General features: G+C 46.7%; 1 protein-coding gene across 2 annotated transcripts in view; it reads right to left on the reverse strand.

The window, feature by feature from the left end:
- REEP5 (receptor accessory protein 5) overlaps positions 1-7462 on the reverse strand; it is a 27594-nt gene extending 20132 nt beyond the window's left edge. Inside the window, exons 1-2 of one of the 2 annotated variants that reach the window (XM_024219752.3) lie at positions 7196-7462; positions 6229-6322 (exon numbers count right to left, since the gene is read on the reverse strand). In XM_024219752.3, the coding sequence (XP_024075520.1) occupies positions 6229-6322; positions 7196-7313 (212 nt within the window). In that variant the 5' untranslated portion in view covers positions 7314-7462. Of the gene's footprint in view, positions 1-6228; positions 6323-6521; positions 6722-7195 lie in introns of those variants that run through there. The other variant, XM_024219753.3, reaches the window with a different exon arrangement.
- Between the last annotated feature and the right edge of the window lie 6067 nt (positions 7463-13529).

A 13529-nucleotide genomic window follows, 5' to 3' on the forward strand; every position in this document is an offset into this window, starting at 1 on the left:
CACATTAAAAGAAAGTTTCAGATGATCCTCGTCACTTAGTCATCACCGAAGACATTTCCTGTTCCATTTTTTTTTTTTAAAGTGTATGCATATTTTACACACACAGCTATTTTTTATATATAGCTTTTTTTTTGGTTAGGTAGTTCACCACCACTGGTTACGAGTGGGGCTACATTTAACAGACTAATGGTCTGGAATGCATAGGAGAGGGGAAAAAGTATTGACAGCATTATTTAAGCACTGCCAACAAAAATGTTTTCTAATATTCACCTCTTCCCTCCTTTAGTAGTCTGGATATTCCCTTCATCAGAGTTAAAGCTGGCTGGAAATAAGTTTGCTTCTAATTTCTGTGGCAAAGGACAGCAGGATTGGGTCCTTGATCATATCACGTAAGAGGAATAAGTTTAAACATTACAAAAAAGAATCTTCCTCAGGTAGCAAAAAAGAGAATCGGCCACTGATGGCAACATTGCTTACACAAAACACACATGTAGGAACATCACCAACTTAAAATAAAATAAAAATCAGACTTCTTGAAAATTGTTACCTGCTATTACAAATAACACTTTTCCATTATAGTGATTTTAGATTAACTGGAAAAAATAGATTCCCCCTCCCCCCCCAGTTTACTTTGTGCATTTGATAACACTTTATATTCATTTTCACTCTATAGCTCATTTCTCCTGTTGCGTGAAAGACTCGCAAAAACAAGGAAGATAAAACTTAATAGGAAAATACAGTTAATTGTAAAACCATACAAATTAGTAGGGGGACTTGTGTGACAATGCACAGCTACTTTCAAACTCGTATTTTGAAACTGACTATATTCTAAGTTGGCCCCTTTGTGCGTGTCTGTGTTAGTTTATTAACAACAACAACAACAACAAAAAAAAAAAGAAGAAGGAGTGTGGTTGCCACAGGAAGCACCCAATATTAAAATCCTAGTATCACAGAAGTTAGAAATAGACGTTAACAATTAAGTGTGTTCCCAGAGTCTGCTTGGTGTAGACTGGGTTAGGGTAGACGGGGACTTGATATGCTCTCTAGCCCACATGGCTAGCAATACAAATGAGCGGCATGCCCATCCCATGAACGAGGAGCCAAGGAAAGCATGTTTTTGCAGCAGTGTGCTTGAGTACTTTGTTAAATGTAACTTTAAATGAGACAAGTTACTAGACATACCATGAAAATGAAACTTGAATCCACTTTGTTCTATAAAAAAAAAAAAAATTACTGGGAAAATTCTGTTCCCCCCCCCGCATCCACCACCTTCTGAGATCTGAATCATTTTAATAACGATGCAGCTAACTGCTTTGGTAACAGTCACATTAAGACCCTGTGACAATATGCTGAATTTAGCTCACTTTATTCTCCCACCTCCAACATGAGCCACAGCTTTCAGTTTTACCTACAGCAAGTGTCCCAAGAGCATGTTATTAGTGAACAGGACTTTCCTATCCAAGACCTTTAAGGCAGATTTCACTAATATTGTTATACAATTCAGCACACTCAAATATGTGCATAGCTCTCAAGAAGATCCACTAAGTTATGCACTAAAATTAATCAGATAGCATCGTTAAATTAGTAAGAAGGAGCAGTTTATCCTTACGGCAAGTTTTGATGAGTGAAAAGACCCTGTAGTATGGAATTTTAAGTACTTATTCAACATGAAACAATAATATCTAACTTAAAAGGCATATACGTTAAAATGTATTTGTAACACACAACAATGTAGGTTTTTCCCTGTATTTAGCCTAATATTATGGAGTATTTTCCCCAGAACATCTTTTAATAAATAAATAAATATTAAAAAGAACCTAAAGTGAAAATGTGAACTGGGTAAGTATCATATTGCAATATATACATTCATGGATAGTTAATTTTTAAAACATTAAGCTTTGGCATGTAGCCCCAATCAATTATGTCTGTGTACACACACAGCACTTTTCAATTCAAAGTTTACTTACAACACAAGATGGTGGACAGGTTAGCCATAAGATACTTTTCAAAGCATCTGCCTCTCCCAAGAGACGACCTTACCCGACATGAAATGGGAATTTGTGTACTCCTCCCACCCCTCACAGACATTTGTGTTCACTTTACATAGAAGAAAACAAAGTAGGGGAAAAAAGTTAACTAAATTCAGAAAGGAAGGAAACAAATCGTTAAATCCAAAGCCACTGACCATATCTGATTTGCCACCATTTTGCCTCTGCAAGAATGTGAAAAAGAGGTCTTTCTGATGATTCACTGAACAAAGCTCAGCATCAGTTTTTGGATGCTAACATGTAGTCATTCTCCAAGCACTCATATCAGAATATTTACATACCAAAAGATACATGCAAATACTTACAGTAGAATCTAACTCCTCACTTAACGTTGTAGTTATGTTCCTGAAAAATGCAACTTTAAGTGAAACGATGTTAAACGAAGCCAATTTTCCCATAAGATTTAATGTAAATGCAGGGGGTTAGGTTCCAAGAAAATTTTTTGGAGGCAGACAAAAGGCATTATATACTGTACACTACTGTACTATGGTGGGGAGGTGCCCCGGCTTACCCCTGGGGCTCAGGGCTGGGGGTGCAGGGTCTGGGAGGGAGTTAGGGTGCAGGAGGACGCTCAGGGTGGGGGTGCGGGAGGAGGCTCAGGGCTGGGGCAGGCAGGAAGTGCAGAGCACTTACCTGGGGCAGTTCCTGTTTGGTGCAGGGGGTATGCAGGTGGCTCTGCATAGCGTGGCACCGCCCCCATGGCCGCGATTCTGGGAGCTGCCCCGGCAGGCACGGCCACCCGGAATGCAGGGGCTTTAAGGGCTGCAGGGCCCTGGACTAAGGGGGCCCCAGGGCCCTGGCCTGCAGCTCTAAAGCCCCTTTTGGAATGTGGACCTGCGAGCATGAGCCGGAGGACTCAGGAGGAGCAGGGGCAGCTGCGCAGCCAGCGGCTGGAGAGAAGCGGCGCTTTCCCCTTCAAAGCGCCACTTTTCTCCGGCCGGCTTTGAAGGGGAAAGTGCCACTTCTTTCCAGCCGCTGCCCCAGCTCCTCCTGAGTCCCCCGGCCCGTGCTCGCAGGGCCGCATTCCGAAAGGGGCTTTGGAGCTGCAGGCCAGGGCCCCGAGGCCCCCTTAGCCCAGGGCCTTGCAGCCCCTGCGTTCCGGGTGGCCCTGCCTGCCCCCGGGGGGGGGGGAGGGGAGGTTGCCCACTCGCTTGCTCCCTCCCTCCCAGAAAGTCCTAAGCGCCTGTTTGGCGGCGGGGAAGCACTGGGAGGGAGGCGGCGGCGGCGAGGAGAAACTTGTGCATGCTCCCTTGAAAAGTCAGCCAAACGACGTTATAAGGGAGCATTGCACAACTTTAAATGAGTATGTTCCCTAATGGAGCAGCGATATAACTTCGAAACAACATTAAGCGGGAGGACGTTAAGTGAGGAGTTACTGTACTGTGACGGGTGCTGTTAAAAAAAAGCCAATAAAAAACAAACCCTGTCCACATGTTATATAATTACTTGATGTTGAAGTATACAGTGTGATGCAACTAGCCATAGAAAATGTTCCATAATCACAGCTGCCACGTGGATATTTTTTATGAACAGAGACCAACAAGAGAAAAATAAAGATAACACCCCCCCCACCTTATTAATTAAAAACACTATGTATTTAACACCATTACAAATGCTGGAGGCAAAGTGGTGTTTGGGGTGGAGGCGGACAGCTCGCGACCACCTGAGGGGTCCCAACCCCCGGTTTGAGAACCCCTGGGCTAAAGGGATGTTTAATTGAGTTGTAGGTGTTTGGGTTTGGACTGGAGCCACGGGTCTAGGACCCTGCGAGGTGGGAGGGCCCAGAGCTCAGAGTCCAAAGAGCCCCTTAGCCCAAGCCTTACAAGCTCAAGTCAGCGGGCATGGGCCACCTGTTCAGCGTAGTTGTACCCTCAGAGGTTTAGGGACACCCAGAGCATGGGGTTGTGTCCCTGACCATCTTGGCTTAATAGCCATTGATGGACCTATGAACTTATCTAATTTTTAATACTGTTAGACTTTTCCATAAGCATAATGATCATAAGTTGTTTCAAGAAGGTAGCATTAAACCAGTCACAGCCTGAAGCTGAGCCAACCTTCAAGATGTCAGAATAATCAAGAGGAAGAACAAACATTGCAATATAGTTTGCATTTTCTCTTGCAAACTAGAAAGGGGCTGGCCATATGCTGGCCATGGATCGTGTGCTTACAAATGCTGCTGACTATATTTAAAACAAAAGCACTATTGTGTGAAAGGCAAACATCAGATTTTGAAAGCATTAGTACAGTTAGAAAAAGTTCCATTTTATGAACAGATTTAGTTAAATAGAAGTTTTTGAATACATTTCCAAGACCTTTTACAATATTGTATTCTGTCCTAACCGAAAATAGGTTTTATTTTTTCCATTTTTAAAGTTAATGTAGTGCTTGTGAAAGGTACCAGATTGACTGCCCTTGCTACAGAACAAGTTCAGACTGCTTCCCCATATTGTCTTGTGGATTTTTAAAAATATTTTTAATCCTCTCTCTCATTTACTGTCAAATGCTGCTCCTACATGTTACTTCTAGCCTCTTGAACAGCAAAGTCATTTTGGAGCAAGGAGGCCTCCTTAAATATGGATCTATTCTCAGATCCTTTATACAATGCTGTTCGTTTTTATCACAGCCTAGGTTATATGCTTACACTAGATCACTGCCCTAGTGAATATCTCAAAGTGTACTCTAAACTAAAATATCCATATCAGTCTTAGAAATAATTACTATTGTTACAATATTGGATTTCTCTCATCACTAGAAGCAAATGCAACATATGATTCAGCCTTTCATTAAGACATCACACTTCAAAACCAAAAGCTGGAACATAATAAGAACAGCTTTTTAAGCATTAAGATTGCCTAACATAATACCTTACCATCTAGCACATGCAGGAAAAAAAGAAGAAGAAAAAAAAAAAAAAAAAACCACTCTTGGTAGGGTATTAGGGGGAAATGACAGATTTTCATGTTTCCACTTTAACCATGTAAAACTCAAGTGAGTTTTCCCATTACCAACTACACATACTAGCATAAACTAAAAATCTTCAAAGGAGTGATAAAATTCAGAAGTATGGCACTTCGATGCCACAGGCACTATAAAGAGTGTAAGCTAGAGGACTGTGATTTTGCAAAGGTAATTTAAAAAAAAAAGTCTTTAAAAAATATCCACTAAAATTGGAAAATGTGACCACTTCCTCCTATGGAACTTGTAATGGAAAAGTTCACACAACAAATATGTACACAAGAGAAGCACCAAAAAGAGGATAGGTATTTAGAAGTTTGGCCACCCTTTCTAGCATACTCAAAGGAGGAAAGCCTCCTAGCCAGCAAGCTAGAATCTTTAGCCAAGTTATTTGAATATTATGCTGATCCTGAATAAGTAATGTATGATGTAGTATGTTAATGTTTTATTGTAACTTTGCATTAATACAAAGTTTCAAAATAATAAAATAAGCTAGCTAACATTCATGATAGAAAGTGCAAAAGCCATGGAAATATTTTTTTTTAAAGTCACAGGCACTGCCTCCCCATCCAACTGATATTTGATCTGACGTATGTTTCTGAAATTCCAACTCTTTATTAGCTTTCTGGGCAGAGTCTCAACTTTGCAGTACTCATCGGTCTTACTCAACATTGTTCAGTTGTTTTGCAACAACAACATCTGCCCACCATGATTCCAAAGTGGCAAGTCTTTAATTTAAGACAAATTAAAACTTGAAAGTCATAATCTATAACAGCTATAATCTATACCAAGGGCCAGCCTTAACACAATCCTACAGAAATAAGCACCCAATGACTAACGTTTCACCTTGTAGCAAGGAACCCTATTCGCATAGTCAGAAATCCATAGAGACATTGTCTTTTTAAAAAGCCACAGGCAACGTTTTCGCAAGCTGTGAACATAAGGCCCTCGGGAAGTTTCACCATCTGCACATTTCACTAGCACATTCATCCACCAGACTGTCTCAAACTCGGACAATTTGAATGCAAGAGGAGAAAATAATGAACAGGATAAAATCACCATAAACTTGAAATGCTACAAACATCACCTAAAAAATTATCCCCACAGAGAAAATCCAGCATTGGAATAGTGCTCTCTCTAGAGAGGTGCTCCCTCCCCTCTTCCCCTTTTAGATGGCTTGTTTCCGGGATAGCACTGTGCAGGAGGGTGCGTTTGAGGCACTTACGAGATGTAGGCAGGATAAGCGAATCCGATCAGGTTGCACAGTAGAGATGCTCCATAGCCGATCACCAGGTACACGGCCAGCACGCCAATGATAGCTACCCAGGGAGAAAGCAGATAGAGCATTAGACAGGGGAAGCAACCGGTTATATATAGACGGGGCGTTTTCTTAATGGCTCTGGACCGGTGGGAAAGACATCAAGCTATCGAGTCAGCCACTCGCTCCCCGCTGCCGCATGGAGCCCCAGTCGCCTATTGCCCGCCCCCGACAAGCCAGCCCGGGGAGCAGCTCCTAACCTGTGACACTAAAGGGGTACATCATGCCGGATCGGGGCGGGAAGCAGAGTGTCCAGGCGCAGACACGTCCGCCGCGCTGGCTAGTCAATTTCCACCTCCTGGGAGTAACTCGCCCGTTCCCCTCCTCCCCGTTCCATGCAAATGCGCTGGGCCAGATGCCATCGCCCAGGAAGGGTTTATCCCTGGAGAAGGGGTTTCTCTCGGTGCGGCCTTTTTTTTTGGGGGGGGGGGGGGGGGGGGGGAGGGGGGGGAAATGGAAAATCCGGCCCAGGAGCTTCCATGCAGCAGAAATCGCCCCAAGGAGAAGGCAGGGCCAGGGAAGCAATAAGGGGGAGGGGGGAGCTGGGCTGGCGTAACCGGAGAGCACAACATTGCTGCTGTCGCTCCTCTGTCTCAGCTGCCGCAGACACCCAATCCCAGACATACAGTACCTCCTCCTCCTCCATTGCCCCTCTGGTCGGCCGGGCTTCCCCACGCCTCCTCCTCCTCCTCCTCCTCGCCAAAGCCCGGTTACATAACCCAGAGCAGGGACCCGGGAGGCCACTCCCCGGCAGAGCCGCTGCCCGGGCTCACGGGCACTGACCCCAGCTCCTGCCCGCAGGCCGGGCGTGCCCGGGGGCCAGCAGCGGCCAGCCCCAGCCCGGGCGGCGGCGGGGAGCGGGGCATTCACTCACCGATGGCGATGTAGGAGCGGTTCACCCCCGTCTTGGTCTCGATTTTCTCCAGCAGGCTGGTCATGCAGTTCTTCTCGTGGAGAAACTTATCAAACCGCTGCCTCATGGACGCCGTCATGGCGAGTCCGCTCGGCTCCCCGCTGGCTGGAGAGCACGCAACGCCCGGATCCTCTAGCCCAGCCTTGGCACGGCGAGGCAGGGGCTGCGGCGGCTGCTGTGCTGGCTGGAAAACCTGGCGGCGGCACGCGGCAGCATCATGGGATACGTGAGCTGAGCGTCAGCCCTGCCCAGCTGCCCTCCCCCGCCCGGGCCGCACTGCAAACACCGCGCCCAGCCCGGCAGCTGCCGCAGCAGGGGCGGGTCTGCAGGCGCCTTTGCAGTTGCTATGGCAAGAGAGGAGGGTGGTGCTGGTAGGTGATAAAACACAGGCAAATGGACCAAGCTGTGGGCTGCAGGGTGGGGGGCCCATTTTCCCAGGACGTCAAACCCTCAGTAAACACAGCCTAGCGCACCCAGCGGGGTTTGGGCATGCGCTGCGTGGCGGCAGCGATCTAGTAGATTGTCTGTTCCAGATCTCCAGTTCTCATCCCTCTCTCCCAAACGCAGCTCTGGCCCCCTAACAGTGCCCCTGTATGTGTGATACCCAATCAATGAACGGATACTAATTGGATGCTTAGCTGAAAGGTCAAGCAGACCTGTCACTGGGAAGGTGTTGAATTTTTTGGAACTTTAGTGATATTTTGTACAAATAGGCCCAGGTCATCATTCTTGGTTGGAATCCATTCTTGTTTTATATTTGTTTACTTTTGACAGGGCTTACAGTACCCAAAATTGTATACAGATTTCACAGATTAAATAGAAGGCACAGTCTGTGCTCCCAAGTGCTGACAATCTAATTATAAATTTGAAGCAATGAGTCAGGGTAACAAACTAGGGAAGGGATGAGGTGAGGAAGAACAAAGTTTGTGGTAATATGACTGCACTTTTACTGGGAAGTGTGCATGACTGCATCAGAGTAGTACTAGAAGTTTGTAACTTTATGCTGGAAGTTGGGTCTCCCACAGGTTTAGAACATTTTCTCTGCCAACAATATGTAATTTACAAAGTATGATGCAATCTCGCAAGCTTTGTTGGCCTGCTGACTAATAAACCCCTTTGTTTTGGCCCTGGTCCCTTACCAGAAGCTCCTTGATATCATTTACTTATGTGACTCAGCTTTATAACTTCTGATTAAAAGGATTTCAGACCTCCCTCAAATCTCTGTAAGCCGTAAACATTCAGAGAAAGATTAATTGGCCATGATGTCCAAATGACAAGATGGCTTTCTCAGGAGGCTTTGCTTCTTATTACCCATACCTGGGAACGTTTCAAATGTAAGTAGCACAACCTTCCTTCAAAGGTATAACTTTTCACTCTTACTATCTGTTCACCTCAAGTGCACAATTCTTGTAGTCTATGGAGAAGTGCATCTTGCAAAGGACTCAGACAATATACTTAGCACTGCAAAACTTTTTCTTCTTTCATGAGTCCCTTGCATTTCCACCTCTTTCTTTCTTTCATATCTTTTCTCTTCAGTCTCTTTCTCCAACTTTATCTTCTCTCTTTAGTGATCAAATCCTGTTCTGGCTCCACTTGCCATCCGAGAATAGGAACAACATTGACCACAGAATGGCACAAACTACCTGATCTGATGCTTGCTGTGTGAGGTATGCAGTGCTGTTGTAGCCATGTCGTTCCCAGGATATTAGAGAGACAAGGTGGGTGAGGTAATATCTGTTGGTGAGAGAGACAAGCTTTCGAGTTTACACTGAGCTGACCCGAAAAAGAGCTCTATGTAAATTCAAGTGTGCCTCTCTCACTAACAGAAGTTGGTCCAATAAAAGATATTACCTCATCCACCTTGACCTTCTGCATGACAAATTTCAGGTGATAAATAATCACTGAAGCTAAATCATTACAATGTATTCTTGAACTGAAACTATGCACCAGGTAGGTGTTCTCCATTTTACAGATGTGGGGGAGTAGGGAAGGAGGCAGAGACAGATACTTGTACAAGAGCTCAGAGGGAAAACAGTGCCAGAGCCGGGATACAGTAATACATTTTTAAATAGCTGAGGCATGATCCTTATTTCCTTTCACAGGCAAAACTTCCACTGAACTCAATGGAAGTTTGTCCTATCATAGGACTGCAGGATCATCATACCCCTGCTATGCAAATATGTAGATAAGCCTTGCCTCATCTATCTGCCTTAAGCACTCAGCAGTGAATGTGTCAGCTGGGGCAACTAGAGACTTTATGTAGTAAGGGTTAAATGATTAATTCCATTTCCCAACAAGTTTTCTCACTAGAATGATAAATTACACCAGAAGTCTCCATAGCTGAAAGTATCTGGACATGGGATCCTATTTTGCCACTCTTCTCAGGGACATTTTCTCTCCTGTGCTCTCAATGTTCCCCTTGTTGGCACCTAGGGTCAGGGTGAAAGAGAAGGGGGGAAAAAAGCAGCCTGACTAGAATGCAGAGGGTGAGAAGAGGGAGGACAAGGACCAGTTGGGTGGGGGGGGGAGGGAGTGAATAGGAACCAAGGGGAGGAGGGAGAGGGATAATAGCTAGGTATGGGAGAGAAATAGGAATAGAAATATGGGAAACGAGCCATGGAGCTGGCAGGAGGGGGATGGGAGCAGAGGAAGTGGGGACTGGGGGTTGATGTTGGCTAGGATCAGAGGGAGACAAGGACAGGCTGGGGTGAAGGGGCGAAAAGAAGGGTCTACAATCACTACAGCAACCTTCCCTTCAGCTCCTGGAATTGAACCTAGAAGTCTCAATGTTCCTCTGCTGTCAGCGTATAGAGGGGTAATCAATAGGTGGACCACGGGCCAAATCTGGACTGCCAGAAGCTTTTAACCAGATCATGAAACTCTATGGGGCCATGGGCAGTTTGTGCGGGGGGGCTAGAGTGGGTGGAGGAGTGACTGGCCATGTGCTTGGGCGAGCTAGGCCTGTGAGGTAAGGTCAGAGATGAAAGTAAGCCAGTGCGCCGTACCGGGTGGCCCGGCTTCCCGAAAGGGCCTGGGGCTCCCAGCAGCTGGTATCAAGTGGAGTGCCCCAAGGGTCGGTCCTGGGGCCGGTTTTGTTCAATATCTTCATTAACGATCTGGAGCACAGATCGGCAACCTTTGGCCCGCGGCCCGCCGGGGTAAGCACCCTGGCGGGCCGGGTTGGTTTGTTTACCTGCCGCGTCCGCAGGTTCGGCCAATTGTGGCGCCCACTGGCCACGGTTCGCTGTCCCAGACCAATGGGGGTTGCGGGAAGCGGCGCAGTGCCGGGGGGAGCCATGATCAGCCGAACCTGCAGACGCAGCAGGTAAACAAACCAGCCCGGCCCACCAGAGGGATTACCCTGGCGGGCTGCGTGCCAAATGTTGCCGATCCCTGATCTGGAGGATGGCCTGGACTGCACCCTCAGCAAGTTTGCAGATGACACTAAACTGGGAGGAGTGGTAGATACGCTGGAGGGTAGGGATAGGATACAGAGGGACCTAGACAAATTAGAGGATTGGGCCAAAAGAAATCTGATGAGGTTCAACAAGGACAAGTGCAGAGTCCTGCACTTAGGATGGAAGAATCCCATGCACTGCTACAGACTAGGGACCGAATGGCTAGGCAGCAGTTCTGCAGAGAAGGACCTAGGGGTTATGGTGGATGAGAAGCTGGATATGAGTCAGCAGTGTGCCCTTGTTGCCAAGAAGGCTAACAGCATTTTGGGCTGTATAAGTAAGGACATTGCCAGCAGATCGAGGGACGTGCTCATTCCCCTCTATTCGACATTGGTGAGGCCTCATCTGGAGTACTATGTCCAGTTTTGGGCCCCACGCTACAAGAAGGATGTGGAAAAATTGGAAAGAATCCAGCAGAGGGCAACAAAAATGATTAGGGGTCTGGAGCACATGACTTATGAGGAGAGGCTGAGGGAACTGGGATTGTTTAGTCTGCAGAAGAGAAGAATGAAGGGGGATTTGATAGCTGCTTTCAACTACCTGAAAGGGGGTTCCAAAGAGGATGGATCTAGACTGTCCTCAGTGGTACCAGATGACAGAACAAGGAGTAATGGTCTCAAGTTGCAGTGGGGGAGGTTTAGGTTGGATATTAGGAAAAACTTTTTCACTAGCAAGGTGGTGAAGCACTGGAATTGGTTTACCCAAGGAGGTGGTGGAATCTCCTTCCTTAGAGGTTTTTAAGGTCAGGCTTGACAAAGCCCTGCCTGGGATGATTTAGTTGGGAATTGGTCCTGGTTTGAGCAGGGGGTTGAACTAGATGACCTCCTGAGGTCCCTCCCAACCCTGATATTTTATGGTGGTAGGTGCAAATAAAAATATTCATATCCTTTAGGTGGAACTTGTTACTTCCATCCAGCTCTCTGAAGTAGTTTGTAATTCCTTGGCAGGTTCAAGAATTCCCTTATTAATAGGTTGGAGTGTTCTGCCTTGAGTGGTGGGTTGCAAAATGTCATATAATTTATGTCTTGAACAAGTTCCAGAGGAACCTCTACAGAGTTTGCCAATCTTTTCAAAGGTTCTTGATATGCTTTAAAGTCATCCCCTAATGAAGGTATGGAAGTTTCCTCTGGGGAAGGTGCGGAGATAGCTGTGGGTGAAGAAGGTTTTTCATGTACCTCTTCATCCCCTCCCACAGAGATAGGTTGCTGAAGTTCTGATAACATAGTCACCATTATCTCATGTGATATGTACTGATAGTTCATTTGAGTCTGAATAGAATCTTTGATAGGAGCTGAAAATGGCTAGGTAGTTTAGAAGGCTGAAACTAGGGGTCCCAGTACATCCAAGGTTGAAATCCATAATTGGGCATATTATCCCATGATGTGTTGTTTTCCCCAGGGAAAAAGATTGGGTCTTGACATGAAGCCCTGAAAGTGTCAACATTAGCACAGTCCTTTCAATATGACTTTTGACTTGAGATGGGTAAGGGTGGACAAGGGTCTGGTGACTGATCCCTGTTAGGCTTCTGAGAAGATAATCCTGCTGAGAATGAAGAAGCCTCAGAAGGAATGACAGACTGTTGGTTGTACTAATGTTTGTGAAGCAGACAGCCCATCATGTTTATGGGAGCCCAGTGAAATTGTTATGATTGGCACTCTGTGGTGTTCTAATGGTGATTTATATTTAGTTGAAAAAAGGAAAATAGTTCAGTGCAGTTCAGGAGTTCTCACCTGTAAGGGGAAAAAGGCTCGGTACTACAACTGCCTTCCACCCCTTATTGGGAGGAGGTGCTCTCTGTGCTACCAAGGCTGAACTCTCTGAGCCAGGGCCAAGGAAGCAGGCTGCTGGCATCCCACTGCTGAAGCATCTGACCTTGCTGGGGTATGTTTAGGTTGCTTTTGTAGTACCATGGAAGCCTGTGCAGAGGGAGTTTTCAGCGATCCGTTAAGGCTTGGGGCTGAAATAGAGGCAGAACCCTCTGGTGCTGTGCTCCTCCTGTGAGGATTTCCCCCCTGCTGCTCTCTGGCTCCATTGATGCGCAGGATTCCACTCTCCTCTTTAATGGTACTGGGGAAGGTGACAGCTTCCTTACAGGAGACCTTGCAGAGAGGTCTTGGACTCCAAGAACAGCTGGAGGGGGCCCTCAGGCTAGCACGGGGTGAGTTTTGGAAGCTGCCACAATGGGGGAGTGCAAAAAAGGATGGCACAAGCCAGATCCTGCAAGATTTCCAGCTTCCACAGGACCATGTGGGGTTGAGGTCTTGCGGCATTTGGTACAAGATTTGGAGCCTTGTTCTCAGGGCCACTTCCTGTTTGCTGATTTCTAACAGCCAACCTTCTCTCCTTTCACTGCCCTCCCAAATGGGCTGCAGCAGCACAGTCTCCCTGGGGTCAGTCTCCTGCTGCTGCAGGTGGGCTGATATTGCACTGTGTGAGCCAGTGGGTACGTGCCTAGCTGGCTTTACCTTACAGCGATTTGCTTTTGTAGTGCTCCATGTGGAGCTGCTCAGGAGCCAGGTTCTGGGCCAAGGTAAGGGCTGCATTGCCTCCACCATGGGCCCTATCGGGTTTGGAGTGCTAGGGTGGTGGAGGTTAGGAATTTCTAGGGAGAACAGGGCTGAGCCCCATGGCTCAGGCAGAACCCTGCAAGGGAATCCTGGCTACCTTGAGCTGTTGGCCATGCTCATGAAGGGCTGCTTGCCGCCCTGCAGGACCTGAATTGGTGGCGGCAGCAGCAGCAGCTGCTGTTGGATGCACACTAGGCTGGCTTCACCCCAGCCAAACACTTCTTTCAGAATGAGCCCAGTCTGACTCCATCCCCCCCCCCCCCCCACCAC

The sequence above is a fragment of the Terrapene carolina genome, unplaced genomic scaffold (assembly GCF_002925995.2).
Source record: "Terrapene carolina triunguis isolate 2854851 unplaced genomic scaffold, T_m_triunguis-2.0 Scaffold69, whole genome shotgun sequence".
NCBI classification, from domain to species: Eukaryota; Metazoa; Chordata; order Testudines; family Emydidae; genus Terrapene; species Terrapene triunguis.